This window comes from Camponotus vicinus, unplaced genomic scaffold, assembly GCF_025532165.1.
Source record: "Camponotus vicinus isolate PSW18456_S1 unplaced genomic scaffold, iyCamVici1.0 SCAF_14, whole genome shotgun sequence".
NCBI lineage: Eukaryota > Metazoa > Arthropoda > Insecta > Hymenoptera > Formicidae > Camponotus > Camponotus vicinus.
This window is the reverse complement of record NW_028141950.1, coordinates 3,597,695-3,612,622: the sequence shown is the minus strand read 5'-3', so window position 1 is coordinate 3,612,622 and position 14,928 is coordinate 3,597,695. Positions and strand designations below refer to the sequence as shown.

The 14,928-nt window shown below is 31.9% G+C and overlaps 2 protein-coding genes across 6 annotated transcripts in view; one reads left to right on the top strand and one right to left on the bottom strand.

Moving 5' to 3' along the window:
* The window catches only part of LOC145965402 (uncharacterized), a 120,188-nt gene that overhangs the window by 72,152 nt on the left and 33,108 nt on the right, over nucleotides 1-14,928 (top strand). Inside the window, exon 2 of one of the 4 annotated variants that reach the window (XM_083088921.1) lies at nucleotides 4,111-4,233. The exons of the other annotated variants lie outside the window; for them this stretch is intronic. The gene's annotated coding sequence lies outside the window, so the exon portion shown is untranslated. The remainder of the gene's footprint in view (nucleotides 1-4,110; nucleotides 4,234-14,928) is intronic. 4 annotated transcript variants of the gene reach the window in all.
* LOC145965400 (adenylate cyclase type 6) overlaps nucleotides 1-14,928 on the bottom strand; it is a 92,323-nt gene that overhangs the window by 60,999 nt on the left and 16,396 nt on the right. For both annotated transcript variants that reach the window (XM_083088912.1, XM_083088913.1), the window contains exons 2-3: nucleotides 12,589-12,752; nucleotides 650-916 (exon numbers count right to left, since the gene is read on the bottom strand). In XM_083088912.1, the coding sequence (XP_082945038.1) occupies nucleotides 650-916; nucleotides 12,589-12,654 (333 nt within the window). In that variant the 5' untranslated portion in view covers nucleotides 12,655-12,752. The remainder of the gene's footprint in view (nucleotides 1-649; nucleotides 917-12,588; nucleotides 12,753-14,928) is intronic.

Sequence of the window (14,928 nt, the reverse complement as noted above, 5' to 3'; positions counted from 1 at the left end):
CGAATTCGGTATCTATCTATTAACGTTACAAAAGACTCAAATTACGCAAATATCACGTTTAAAAAGTTTATTAAAATTAATGAGATAAATTTGCTCTCCTCTTCGAGAGAAAATAAAAAATTAATTAAAATCAATATTCAATTTTCTCGAGGGTTTAAGTATCTAATTCTGCGGATAGAGATTGATATAAAACATTTAATGAATAATTAATACATAAACATGTCTGTTTTAATTGCTAATAATATCAGTAATATAGTGGACATTAAAATTATTCCATCTAAAGTTGTTCACTCAATTATAAATATTCCTTTGATGATTGCTCAACCAATTTAAAAAATTAATTAGCGTAATCAGACATTCGCCGTTAAATTATAACTGTATAACACAAAGAATATACGAAGTTATAATATAATTAAATATAATTTTATTTTGATCATTTATTTTTTTTACACTTGGAGCAATTTTTTCTTACTTCATCCATTTTTTTATAAGCTCGAGTTGTGTAATTCTCATTATAACATAGTATAATTTAACATAGTATACAATTTTAATCTTTGTTAATCAGCAATTTATAGTTTTTGATGGACATTTTCGATGAGTTTATCCCTACAACGTGTCAACACACTCGATAAAAAGTTGGATAACTCACTGTGATGATGGAAGGTCGTGGCGCGCCGGTAAAGTGCTCGATGACCTCCCAATTAGACTTCTTAATTGGTGGGGTATGCGGTGTTTTTGGTGTATTAGGCGTGTGCGGTTGCGAGGATGGCGTGGAGGGTTTGGAACCCGGCGTATCGAACAGTAGCTCGACGCGGGGTTTACCACCGTCATTGCCGCTGCTCACGTGTTGCCTGAGGCTGGCCCATCTCCTCGTGGTCCTGGCGGCACCGGCTATCGTTCTAGGACCGATCTCGCCCTGTCGGGAATAAAGCGAAACGATTTATGCCCTGATAAAATGTGTCTCACTCACGGTTATCTTTTTTAATAAAAACACTGATAAATGTTTGAGGGATTTTGGAGTTATTTGATTTTTTATGACAACGTATGAACTTTATATAAATTCTAAGATGATAAATCATTTTTTAATTTTATATTACATATGCGTATATAAAATATATTATATTATATATATTTTTATATATATTTATTAAATTTGCGGATCGAAATATTCATGTCCGAAGATTTATGACAAGCAACTAGCAACTAGTAATTATTAATTAATCATTATGTATCTAAAAAATCTCGGCATTTGATACAATATATTATAAATGTTGAAAAAAATTCAGAAAAAAAAGAGAATATTCTTAGTGAAAACTCTTACGAATCTTTCTATGTGATATAGAGCGAGGATTGTATCGTATTAAATTTCTATTTTCTATAAAAAGAAAAATTCGAATTTTTTCTACATTTTTGCTTCTTCTCTTTTTCTCTTTCTATTTTTTTCGCCTTAATGTTGCCCTTGTTTGAAGAGTGCGACACGATGTAAAGAGAATTAGCCGATAAGGGTGCAATACATTATTATGTGGCACAAATAAAAAGCAGAACATTCGATCCGAATGTTAGAATGCAGATTATTAAGAGAATCATTAAAAGAAGAAAATATATACATATTTCTTTTTTTCTATATCATCTTCTCTAAACTTTGAATTCTTATTGACAGGCAAAATATTATTTTTACATTAATTTTTTGAAATTAATCTGTGAAGTACATTCATAAATATTTACATTAAATTAAATCGCAAACATAAAATAAGATGAAATAAACAATCTGCTAAATATAGTGTATATATAATGACAGCTTTTAAATTAATACCACCCTTAATTATTTTCGTGCCCTCTTAAATTTAGCGGAAAGGTTCCGAAGGTCTTTTCAATTTAGAACTCAAGGTATGCAGAATGCTAATTAAAATGACAATGAGTAAACAGCCACGTTTTGCGCGTCGGTGCATTGAAATCAGCTTCGAATAATTAAGCGCGAATCCGCTCTCTATTTGCGAATCGTGGAATAAGACAAAGCCGGCACAAATATTATTTATGCAAGCTTGCTCTGTACGTGGCATGTGAGGATTCTCGTTGTTCCGGTTATATGCATAGATATATGCACCGCTGCGGAAAATACGAAGACGGCATAAAGAGTCCCGGGAAAAAGACAGAAAAAAAAAGAGAAAAAGGCGGAAAACCAGGACGATGCGGCATGTTTATGGGCCATGATTTCAATCTCCGCGCGTCCGCTCCGAGAAGGTCGATGTTACTCATCGATCCTGAAGAAAACGAAGCTCCGTTACGCGAAAGCTATCATACCTACTTTTCGCATCAATGATTCGCGTTTACCACAACCGATGGGTCTTGACCGCATATGTGGATGATGACTATGTTGAAATTCCTGACAGCCGACATGCTTTGCGTTCATTCCATCGGCAAAATGTACGAAATGTTTTCTAATACTTTGTATCTTCGCTCCAATAAAGAATTATTCTCGGTGAATTTGAAGATTTTTTTCTCAAACGAGATTTCGAAAAAAAGTTCGTTGTGACTAGGATTAACGAGAATGTATTTATAAAGGGAATTATATAAAAGCTAATATAATATGATCTATCGAAGAATAAAATTTTTATAAAAAATAATGCACAGAAAATACACATAATTTATTGATACAAATTTACTCTGTTCGATCTGCTCTAAGTTAATGGTTAAAAATATTTTCATATGTAATTTTAAATATGTATATGAAAAGATAGTCAAAAGAGAACGTGCTCAAGAAAGAAAGAGGGAGATTTTGAGGAACTTTTGACACACAAGTGCGACTTATGCATGACGTTATACATTGTAGAACAAAAACGCGGCTTCACATTTCCCTCCACTGTATTCTGCAATTCCTACGCAAAGTTGCGAAAATTTACGTAACGGGTGTTGACTTTCTTTTGACGTTGCTCGAGCCATTTTGCCTTTGCTTTGAACAGAACCAAGTAGATATTTTCGGTGCCTGCGGCGATATAAATAATAGTGTCTCTGGTGACATGACACACAGTCTTCTTCTGATCCGATGTTAAAAGTATCTTTTTTCCAATAAACCTGAAATAATTTTCATACAATATATATATAATATAAAATGTATGTATATATCAAAAATACGTCGTCGGAATAATATATATTATATTTTAAATTTTACTTATTGTTCCTAAAAAAAACATACAGACAATACTCGATAAATAGTAGTGAACGTAATAAATATTAAAATTCGAATAAACGTTATAAAAGTTTTCATTTTGCAAGCATAAATATTTATAAAGTTTATTTATACATACATTTATATTTAAATATTATATTGTATATATGTCTATTATTGTGCATATTAAATTACTGCCGTGAAACTTGCCGCAAATGAAATTTTTTTTTGTCGGTTGGTACGCGTTACACGTCAACGTTCAATGTCAACAAACAATAGTCGGCGCTGTGTTATTTTCTCCTTCCAAGTCGTCGCGTGATACGTGTCGAAAGGACGATACGAAATACAGTCGATCAGTGTCAATGTGCGAGATCACAAGTATTCGTGCTACATCTCGATTAATTTGTGTGCGAGTGCGTGAAAGTGAATCGTGCGATGTGAAATGACAGCTGACCGGATGTTAACGCGCGGGATCGTAACTATTCGTACTCTCTCAATTGACAAACGAATTGTGCGAAGATAATTGAAAGGCAATGTGGATAAATACTTATAAAGTTAATTTATACATACATTTATATTTAAATATTATATTGTATATATGTCTATTATTGTGCGTATTAAATTGCCGCCGTGAAACTTGCCGCAAATGAATTTTTATTTGTCGGTTGGTACGCGTTACACGTTAACATTCAATGTCAACAAACAATGGTCGGGATATTTTCTCCTTCCAAGTCGTCTCGCGTCGCGTGATACGTGTCGAAAGGACGATACGAAATACAAACGATCAGTGTCAATGTGCGAGAGCACAAGTATTCGTACTACATCTCGATTAATTTGTGTGCGAGTGCGTGAAAGTGAATCGTGCGATACGAAATGACAGCTGATCGGGTGTTAACGCGCGAGATCCTAATTATTCGTACTCTCTCAATTGACTTGTGTTCTAGTGCATGGAAACGAATTGTGCGAAGATTATTGGAAGACAATATGGAATCGAATTGTGCAAAAACAATGGAGGAATAAAGGAGAGGCAACAGCGGCGACGGAGCAGCGCAGATTCTTCGACATAAGTGAGTCAGATGATTTTTTATTTTTTCCGAAATTGCGACTGATCAATAATATAAGACAGGATTTGTCCGATCAAACACGCATTAAAAATATTAACGGAGATTAATGATCGATGAATCTGAATGGGGAAATATTGCTCGTATTTTATCCTCTGGTAATTTCCTCCGATAATTATTGACAAATATGTTAATGACCGTACCAGTGAATGACGCAGTAATCGAACGTAACCTCAACATCAATGTCAGTGCGTGATTGACATTAATCTCAAATGCGCTCAATTTAATATGACAATTTAAATTAGGTTTTCCATGCCTCTCGGACCCTTTCAGAATTACGCATTTGCCTCTCTCGTAATGTTTCTTTTATTCATGTATTTTATTCTACAGACTTTCGTTTGAAGAGTTTTTTTGAAATATTTGGTGTCTATTTTTTGCTATAACGCCAAAGATACATCTCTATCTTTTGATAAAATTAATTCAAACCAGTACAACTTTTTCTTCTTTGCAAAGATAACTTTTGATTGCAAAAACGCGATATGTCAGTTTTACGAAAAACCCAAATTAAATACGATACATAAACTTTTGTTAGTTAGTTACATAATAAAAAAATAGTTATAAAAAAATGTGGAAAGTAGTAATATAAATTAATATATAATTATATATGAATATTAATAATAGATAACATAAATATAAATAGTACAGTGATAATATACATAATTCAAATTAAATAAATATGATATAAATTAATATATAATATGAATAATAATACGTATAAATTAATAAATGTAATATAATGTATTTTTGGTACGTAGTTTGTCTCGCTATTCGCGAAATTAAAGTGCGATTTTGAAGTAAATAAATCTGATGTTCTCTCTCTCTTTCCAAACTGAAACGCGGGATTTAATTCTTTATGTACACATATATGTATGTGATTATTATATACGTGTCGCGAAAATTCTATAGCGCGTGTTTTCATTCTTATTTCATTGTCATATATTTACGATATAATTTTCCGTTTTTCGCGATTTCAGCTGAAAACTGAATGGCAAGCATCGAGATGATATACGAATGATACGCGTATTCCTTCGCGTATCATTCGTATATCATCTCGATGCTTGCCATTCAGTTTTCAGCTCGACAAAATTTTCAACGGCGGAGCTGTCACCGCTTCGTTGCGGGTTTATTCAGTTTTCGCGATAACAATATTATATATACAGGGTGTCAGGGCAATCTCTTCCCAAAAAGAAAGCTCTTGTACCTCGAGAGATTTTCAAAACACCAAAATAAAGTATTTTTTCATCGAGTACTTTTCGAGTTATGAGGCTTGAAATAATCTTTTAATTTTACATAAACCATAAAATATCTAGTAAAATATTCATTTTTCGATTATCTTACCTTAATCCTTTTATATAGAAAATAATGAGAGGAATCAATTGGTGTAAAGAAAACACATAATTGTTTCGAAGAAAAAAATATGTAATTTGCAATTAACAATTACATTTTTTTTTTTTTTTCGAAACAATTATGTGTTTTCTTTACACCAATTGATTCCTCTCATTATTTTGTTGGACATAAAAGTATTAAGGTAATCGAAAAATGAATATTTTATTAGATATTTTATAGTTTATGTAAAAATTAAGAAATTATTTCAAGCCTCATAACTCGAAAAGTACTTGATGAAAAAATACTTTATTATAGTGTTTTAAAAAACTCTCGAGGTAAGCTACAAGAATTTTTTTTTGGGAAGAGATTGCCCTGACACCCTGTATATATATACGTCGCGTAATGCGTTTCTTAACCCTGCGCTAGTGCAACGTTTCGTATGCGGATCAGATGGATATTTTTTTTTGCTCTGAATATGACGGAAAATAACGGTTTCGCATCTGAGCGTCTCGAGAGGAAATATTTTCTCATCAGGAGAAAATCCGGATTTTTTCACGCCATATATCTCCGTAACGTATCCTTAATTTTAGCGAAAAAAATATTACGCGGAGAGTATGATTTATTTTGCACGGTAAAAAGTTCATAAGAAATGTAAATATTTAAATGATATTGTTATTATTATTCGTATTTATTTCTCGTGGGCGGCCGGGGAAGAAATTAGTGAAATATTTGTGATCTTTTCTTAAGAGAGCTCTAACGAATGAAAGGTATTTCATTAAAATACAGGATCGGAACGTTTCTTCCGTTGTAACCTGCTCGATATTTCGTACTGTGTGCTTTTTAATATCGTGCGTTGCAAAAATTGCTCTATTATGACCGACAATTTCCTAGAAGAAATGTAAAGAGAAAGAGAAGTCTCGTCTTGTACGACCTGGTATTATTTTACTTTTATGTCGGCGCGTTCTCTGATATGTTTCACTTAAGTGGTGATCGCACTACGCGAAGTATCATTCCGATATGTAATTAAATAATGACATTTCGAAAAGAACATGAAATTCACGCATTCATTCGATTGATAACATTCAGTCATGTTATTTTGCTACGCGAATTTTCGTTTAAACATTTGTGTAATTATTATTAATTATTAATAATTAAATTAATAATTATTAATAATTAAATTTTGCAAACTCACGGATTTTTCGTAAAGTTTGAAATTTTAATACCATAATAAAATTAATTAAATACCATAATAAAATTTTAGATTTATTCTTATAAAAGAGGGAATTTTTCGCGACATTTTGTATATATTATCCTTCCAATTTAAGCTTTCAGGAATGAAATAAGTGCGCCAATTGCATGTCGTGTTTAAATGGAAGAGTGAAATAACGTTATATCTGTTGTCCTATTACTCATGAAATATTTCTCGTACTTGTAATCGTATCAAACGCACATTTTTTTCTTTTTGCTCTGCACTCTGTTGATTAAGCGAAAATGCTAGCGCAATTTCCTTTGCATCAACACAGTTGATTGTTCTGAATCGTACTACGTTCATTTAGTATTTTTCCATCGATAAACTTTAATTATCGAGTATATTGAGTAGAGTATAATTAATTTCGTTTATCGTATAAAAAAGAGATTGCATTCGGTTGATCGAACATAACATATTAATATTGTATTCGGCAATATTAATTATCTGTACAAGACAAGTTATCAATGTACCATATAACAATTTAATAATATAAAAACATACAATATATCAGTGAATCGAATAATAAGTGAAGAGAGACTTTCACATCTTAATAAAAATACGAGCTTTTCCCTTTAATACTCATTTAAATGTCTGAATAAAAATGTAAGATTTTTCCTTTAATACGTCAGTTAATTATCTGAAAATATTCGCATTTGTTCAATATTTTCATCTCACGCATCTCCGCGATTCGATCAGTTCTTTATTGGAGTTATTTTTTTTGCAAATATTTTATAATCGTTTATTAGAAATAAGTGTAGCTTGCAGTCTCGATCGTTGCACATGCACAGCGTCCGCGAAAATTACCTTTCTTAAGTTATTCAACTTTTCTGCGGACGTTCGTTCGTGCTGATTAGATAGGAAAACTTGCACGCGCGTCCCGCAAAGACGGGGCTCGTTTCAAATGCTATATTTCATCGCGTATTTCACCGAGCGAGGCGCTCTCGTGTTTCTCGACACGTTCGATTCGAGACACCTTTTTTATTTACTCTAACGAGGTACGTGTGCTTTTCCATGTTGGTCGCCAAGACGAACGATGTTTGTAACGATCGAGTATCGGGAAAATATTCCAAAAAGCGTGTATACGCAATAAACGTCGCTGGAAACTCAGATAACGATGCGAAATCTACTTTCATATTTCTACGAAAATATTTTACGTGGTAATTATATTTTATTACGGTATATTAATATTTGTGTTACGGAGCTGTAAGAGCAAGTATGTCTTGTTTTTAAGAAGCTCTACTTTAAAATATTTTAATTATCACATTTTCTAATTAAATTAAAATAGACGAGCACTAGCTTTGTTAATTTCTATTTTGAATGGCTTCGTTTGCGTTATTATTCGTTCTGCATTGCACTTTAAATACAATAGACGAAAATATCTGTTCCACGAAATATCGCCGGCAGCATGCATAATTAGGGAGAGAGAATATATCATATTTATCTATCGCGAGGCAAAAACACTTTTTTGAAATAAATGAAAAAAGTGTAACATTTGTTTAAATTTTCATAAAAACATGTTTGCGTGAAATATATCGGTTAATAAAAGATATTTCTAGAAAAGTATTCGCGCGAGATGTTAGGTCAGATAAATTGTAATATACTCGAAAAGCACTTTTATACTCTATGGCACTTTTGAAGCAAGTAAATAAAGTAAATCGATTTTACATTACATTACAAGCTAGATGAAGGGTGAGTAAAGGACACGCGAGTTAGAAGTACGCGTTTCGCGTCGATAAATGACTCATACGTGATTAGACGACGAATGTAACGAATGAGAAATATATTACTGGCCAAACGTTAAAATTTACCAAGAGCTCACTTATGTAGAAATATGTGTTAACGAGATGCCGTAAAAAAATGTGAAAGATATGGAAAAATATTACGGCTACTGCAGTATCATTCATTATCGCCCTATGACAATGTGGCGATAAAGGGACAAGATATGAAAATTAATTGTTCGCAGTTTCTACCGCGCGATAATCGTGCACGGTAGAAAATACAGTACAATATTAACGTGTCTGACGTCATGCTTTTAATTATACGTTACATACATTATTATATAACGTTACAGAGCACAATTAAAATCTAAGAATATATTCATTTACTATCTTATTCTAATATTTCTTCTGTATAATTTCAGTCAGATTAGACAGTTATCACTCAAATATAACTTTTTATTAGTAGATAAAAATTGGCTTTTCAACTATCGTCTTTAATTTCTTTATATATTTTTAATCGTATTTAATTTTCTGAGAAAAATATTATGTTTTATTTATATTTATTTTATTAATATTGCTTTTTTGTACTTTAAGTTTTAATTGTGCGAAATATTTTCCACTGAAATGGATATTAATAGCTTAATAACGTTATGTAATGTACAATAATTAGGATTTTTCCAGTATTTCTCTATACTGATAAATGGAATCACACGGCGTGAGATGCATTTAAGGCGAGCTTTTGCTCGAACGAACATATGTCTCGTAATATATTTCGCTACGAATATACATTGTACAACAAGTTAGTTGCGGTAAATTATGTGCGCAACATCGGGATAAAATGCGTGTACCGGACTCTGCTTCCTCAGCTAGAAATTATTATGCCAGAGAAGGAGTATTACAACATTACGTGCATTCCTTGGCCGGCAAATACCTGAGTGAGCGAGCATATTAAATTGCGATATAAAATAATGTATTAAAAGAGAGAGGAGAACGTTAAAACGCGATAATGTCGTTTCATTACGAGAACGTTGTACGATTATCGCGAGAATGATTCGCGCGTTCGCAAGTGCCCCATTAATGTCATTTAAACGTGCTGCTTAATGTTGGTCGCGTCGAGTTAATAGCATTGCGTTTACCAGCCTCCATTTTTAAAGAGCATATCTCTCTGACTACAAGATTATGACATTATTGTCATCTTTCTATTCATCGTTTAAAATCTCGTCGTTATTTAGATGTTCAATGTCATTTAGATTCTTTATTATGTCACGTGTTTTATTAAACGTATTAAAAACCTGTAATTTGTCTAATATAGTATATTTACTTGAATGCAATAAATCGCTAGAGTAGATTTAACATCATCCATTAATTAATTTACTTGAATGTGAATATATAAATCTTAATTAAACAGATGTCTAATAATGACGAGATTTAGATGTTCAATGTCATTATTTAGATTCTTTATTATTTCACGTGTTTTATTAAACGTATTAAAAACCTGTAATTTGTCTAATATAGTGCATTACTTGAATGTAATAAATCGCTAGAGTAGATTTAAATATTATCCATTAATTATAATTTACTTGAATGTGAATATAAATCTTAATTAAACAGATGTCTAATAATGACGAGATTTAGATGTTCAATGTCATTATTTAGATTCTTTATTATTTCACGTGTTTTATTTAAACGTATTAAAAACCTGTAATTTGTCTAATATAGTGCATTTACTTGAATGCAATAAATCGCTAGAGTAGATTTAAATATCATTCATTAATTAACTTACTTGAATGTGAATATATAAATTTTAATTAAACAGATGTCTAATGTATATTATATCCAATCAAGTAAGTTATGTCTTGCGAATTCAACTGGTTATGTATGATAATACAAATTACTATGCCTTTACGTGGATTTGCGTATGACGTTCTTTAATGTGCACCAGTGCGCACTACTTCATCCGACGGAATTCGCAATAAGCAGCAATCTATTCTGTCAAGCTCCACGTTTCCGTCTGTCAAATCGCGAATAAGAGCACCGGATTATATAATAACTGATTTTATTTTTGTTTGTCTTATTATATCGAAATTTCGCAGTGTTGTTTATACGAATAAAAATTATATTAATGTGCGAGGATTTTCTGAAATGTCGGAATCTTAACGAGACATCGAATTAATGATGGCATTGTTAAGCATCCCTTTGTGTGATGCATAAACACGACGATAAAACGCGCTAATGGACGTTCGTTGTCTGTTCATGAAGCTAAATAAAATTCTAAACACTCGGAATTTAGTGCCGTAAATGCCTTTATCCTTCGTCGACGTGTTCTTAACATATGTGTGTTTCGCGAGAGGCTGATAACATGCCACCTGGCACTTCGTTACGCCGAATATATCTCTGTAATTCGTAATGAGAGTGTTATGTCAACGCGTTTATCTCCGAGTTTTCCTCCAGTTCAGTTGCTTTATATCACTGCTATGGAGAAAAATTTTTTTTACTTTTCCAAAATAATCCGCAACATATATACATAATGATGAAAAATGTTTTTACAGTGTACATATGATAGCACGTAATCTCCAGCTCTGATAATGTTTCTTTAATCTAGATTCACATATCTTTTTTGCCGTATAAATTAACAGAATATTGGATTTTGTAAATTTATTTCCACACAGAAGTCGTTATATTGTCATACCGTTGCATACCTCATTTTAATATCGAGTGTATATTATAGCATGTCATAGCATATAAAATAATTTTATGCTTTCGAATACACGATATTAATATCGATATTAATATTGATGAAAGTAATGACAATATAAATTTTATTACGAATGTGCACGTGTGCAACGATTGAATTACGTTAATGTCAATCTGTAATTATCGGGAGATATATAACATAAAGCAATTACACGTCCGTTCCGGAAATAATACAGACGCATACGTTCGATCACGTTTGAAACGTTTTCAAAACGTGATATCTCTTGACGACACGTATGAAAAGTATGCTTTAACGTATGATACGGTGGATGAATACACGAATGTTCAGAACGAAAAACCTGCTTATGAATAATTTAGGGCATGCATCCCTCGCGTGTGTAACTTGCACAATAAGTTTCTTTATTTTGTTTCTTTTTATCTGCAATCGTGAACGTAAAACGGAAGCGCGGCACGCAATTAGGGATGATAATTATAATCGATAATACAAAGCTAGAATATTAATTTTAATTCTCAACCGTATATTTTATATATTTTATATATTTATACTTTTATGATTGAATTGACGCGCTTTATTATGATGTATACAGGATGTCAGGGCAATCTCTTCCCCAAAAAAATTCTTACAGCTTACCTCGAGAGCTTTTCAAAACACTATAATAAAGTATTTTTTCATCGAGTGCTTTTCGAGTTATGAAGCTTAAAATAATATTTCAATTTTACATAAACCTTAAAATATCTAGTAAAATATTCATTTTTCGATTATCTTACCTTAATAGTTTTATGTACAAAATGATATGTAATGTGAAGAATAAATATGTAATTTGCAATTAACAATTACATATTTTTTTTTTCGAAACAATTATGTTTTCTTTACGCCAATTGATTCCTTTCATTATTTTATACACAAAAGTATTAAGGTAAGATAATCGAAAAATGAATATTTTACTAAATATTTTATGGTTTATGTAAAAATTAAGAGATTATTTCAAGCCTCATAACTCGAAAAGTGTTCAATGAAAAAATACTTTATTATAGTGTTTTGAAAAGCTCTCGAGGTAAGCTACAAGAGCTTTTTTGGGAAGAGATTGCCCTGACACCCTGCATATAAAAAAATCTCGTTTATAAATATATTTTTACAACGATATTTAATTTTAACGTAGCAAAAATTTCGCAACAAGTATTCGATAAAATATCAAAGAATTTACTTAAGTGTTTCTCTTATAGTACACTTTGCGCACAAATCCCGATTATGTTTGGTATTCTAAATAATACAATTCTCGACGGAACAGTTACCTCGTGAGCTCTTCGGCTACCGCGAAGACTAAGCCTGTGACTCCATTCTCGTTTCGGGAAATCCATGCCGTATTTTCTTCGTGTCACCGTGTCTTCTCTGCCTCCAGACGCTGGAAAGCCCTCCGGGGCAATAATGGACCCGTGTCCGTTACTTCATGTTTCTCCTGCACAAAAAGAAAATTTGCTACAGCAAGATTCTTCCTTTATCTCTCTATCTTTCTTCCTTTCTGTCTCTCGACATGTTTTTCGCGGTCGCTTCAACTAATTACGGTTCTTCGATCATGTCTTGAATTAATATTCGATGAAACTTAACGTAGTTCAAGGTAACGTCATTAATGTATAATGATTCGTGTACTATCGCAAAAGAGCTTTTAGATACCGTGTCTTCTTAAGCTTTAAGTAGCGTACAAAGTTGCTGCAGTGTAATATATTATACACTTCACATTTTCTTTGTAAATATTATAATTTGCAATAAATTCGGTGAAAAAATTATGAAGGCACATCTGAGAGATACAATATGTTTTCAAGCATGATTGCAATAATACGAGATGTAATATGCGCGAGATGCTGCGGCCATTTCCATTAAATCTTTAGTGTTTGTAGAGTAACATTACATTTTATTATGAACGAATCCTCTCTTTGCGAATTTATTTAATATAATGTTCGTTTTTAATTTTTACTTCTTTTTAAAAACTGCAATATTTTTAAAGAGTCTCTTAAATATTTATCTGCATAATTAAAGCTTTTTATATTTTTAGTTAAAATAGATTGTTAAATACTTGAAAAAAGGTAATAATTAATAATTCGGTGCATTTAGAATAATTGTTAAATCAAATCTGGAAATATTTAATTCAAGCGGCCATATTTCGCGATGCTAATCTAATTTTCCTCGGACAATATAATTGTCATGTATAATCTCACAAGAACTATTTAATTTTCTGCGGACAACATAATTGTTAGATAGAAAAAAGACTGACTTCTGGGACTATGTGTCGTTTCTCGCACCACTTGGGACGACTTTACTCGCATCCCGTCCTGGCGAGAAATTTTATTCGTTGCAACTAGAGTTCACAGTGCTCATATCGCGTGTCTAGACAAATAATTTTCAGGCTTCTCTACTGCCTACGTTCGCGATTAAGGAAGAAATCCAAGCTGTGCACAAAAGAGAGAAATAATTTTGTCCGAGATTATAATTCTTTGATATTACTTTCGAAATATCACGCGACGTTTGATATATACAGGTCTAGAAATGCAATTATTATAGTTCTCCTGAATTTTTTACTTCCTCCCCTTAGAAGATATTTTCTGAAATTACGATTTTTTGAAATACTATATAAATTATGTTTTTTTTTTTTTTTATCAAAATAATAGCGCCTTTTATATATAATTTTTTTTCTCAAAGCTACGATAAATCCGTGATAAATAAATCGACAAGCAGCAATCGGTCATAAAGGATATCTAAAAATCGTGAATAGACAATAAAAAATTTTAGCTTTTACGATCGTGTATTTGTCTATAAAAATTTTTTTACGTGACAATATAACAGAATCACTACGTGTGTCGCGTACGTAAAATAACGCGCACGATAATATTTATTTTTATGTTATTTCTAACAGCGAATTTATTTGCGCAGTGGCATCTATCGATACGTGTTAATTTCCGCAACTTGAAATTCATAACATTGAACTTTCGCCAATGCATTAACCGCAACAAATATAATTATTTCGATTGTCGTTGTGCAGCGTACCGGGAACTTTGAGGGAGCATTAATTATGGGATGCGCATGATATTGTTCGTCGTAGCAAAGCAATTATTAATACTGGCGGTAGTCTACGTGTGTATTATATTATAGCGAGCTTGGCGAAGTGTAAGAGCCACTTGAGATCGATAGGTGAAAGTAATTTGCCACACGGCTCTCAAAGTTGCAGGCACATTCTGTCTCTCTCTCTCCCTCTTCGTGTTGGATATAATCTATCCCGATTATTCCATTATTCATTTGCCATCCTATTCTTCGAACGCCTTTTTTAGAGATTTTTTTGGGGGAAATTAAAACGCAGATTGTCACGTCGAAATTTATTTACAGCACAATTTGCACATTTAATGGACGTATTTTTTGGTAGTAATAAACGCTTTACAAAATAGATGACACGTACATGTAATTTTGTATATTATCTTTGTTCAAAATTTTGTTTTTTGCTGTCAATCTTTTTTTAAATAATCTCAATTTTATTTTTTTAATATTACGTTGCATTGAATTAGAATTAAAATTCGGGCAATTTCTTTTTGTAACAAAAGAAGATGTCGAATTTTTTATTTACAACAATGCTTTTTAATTATGTT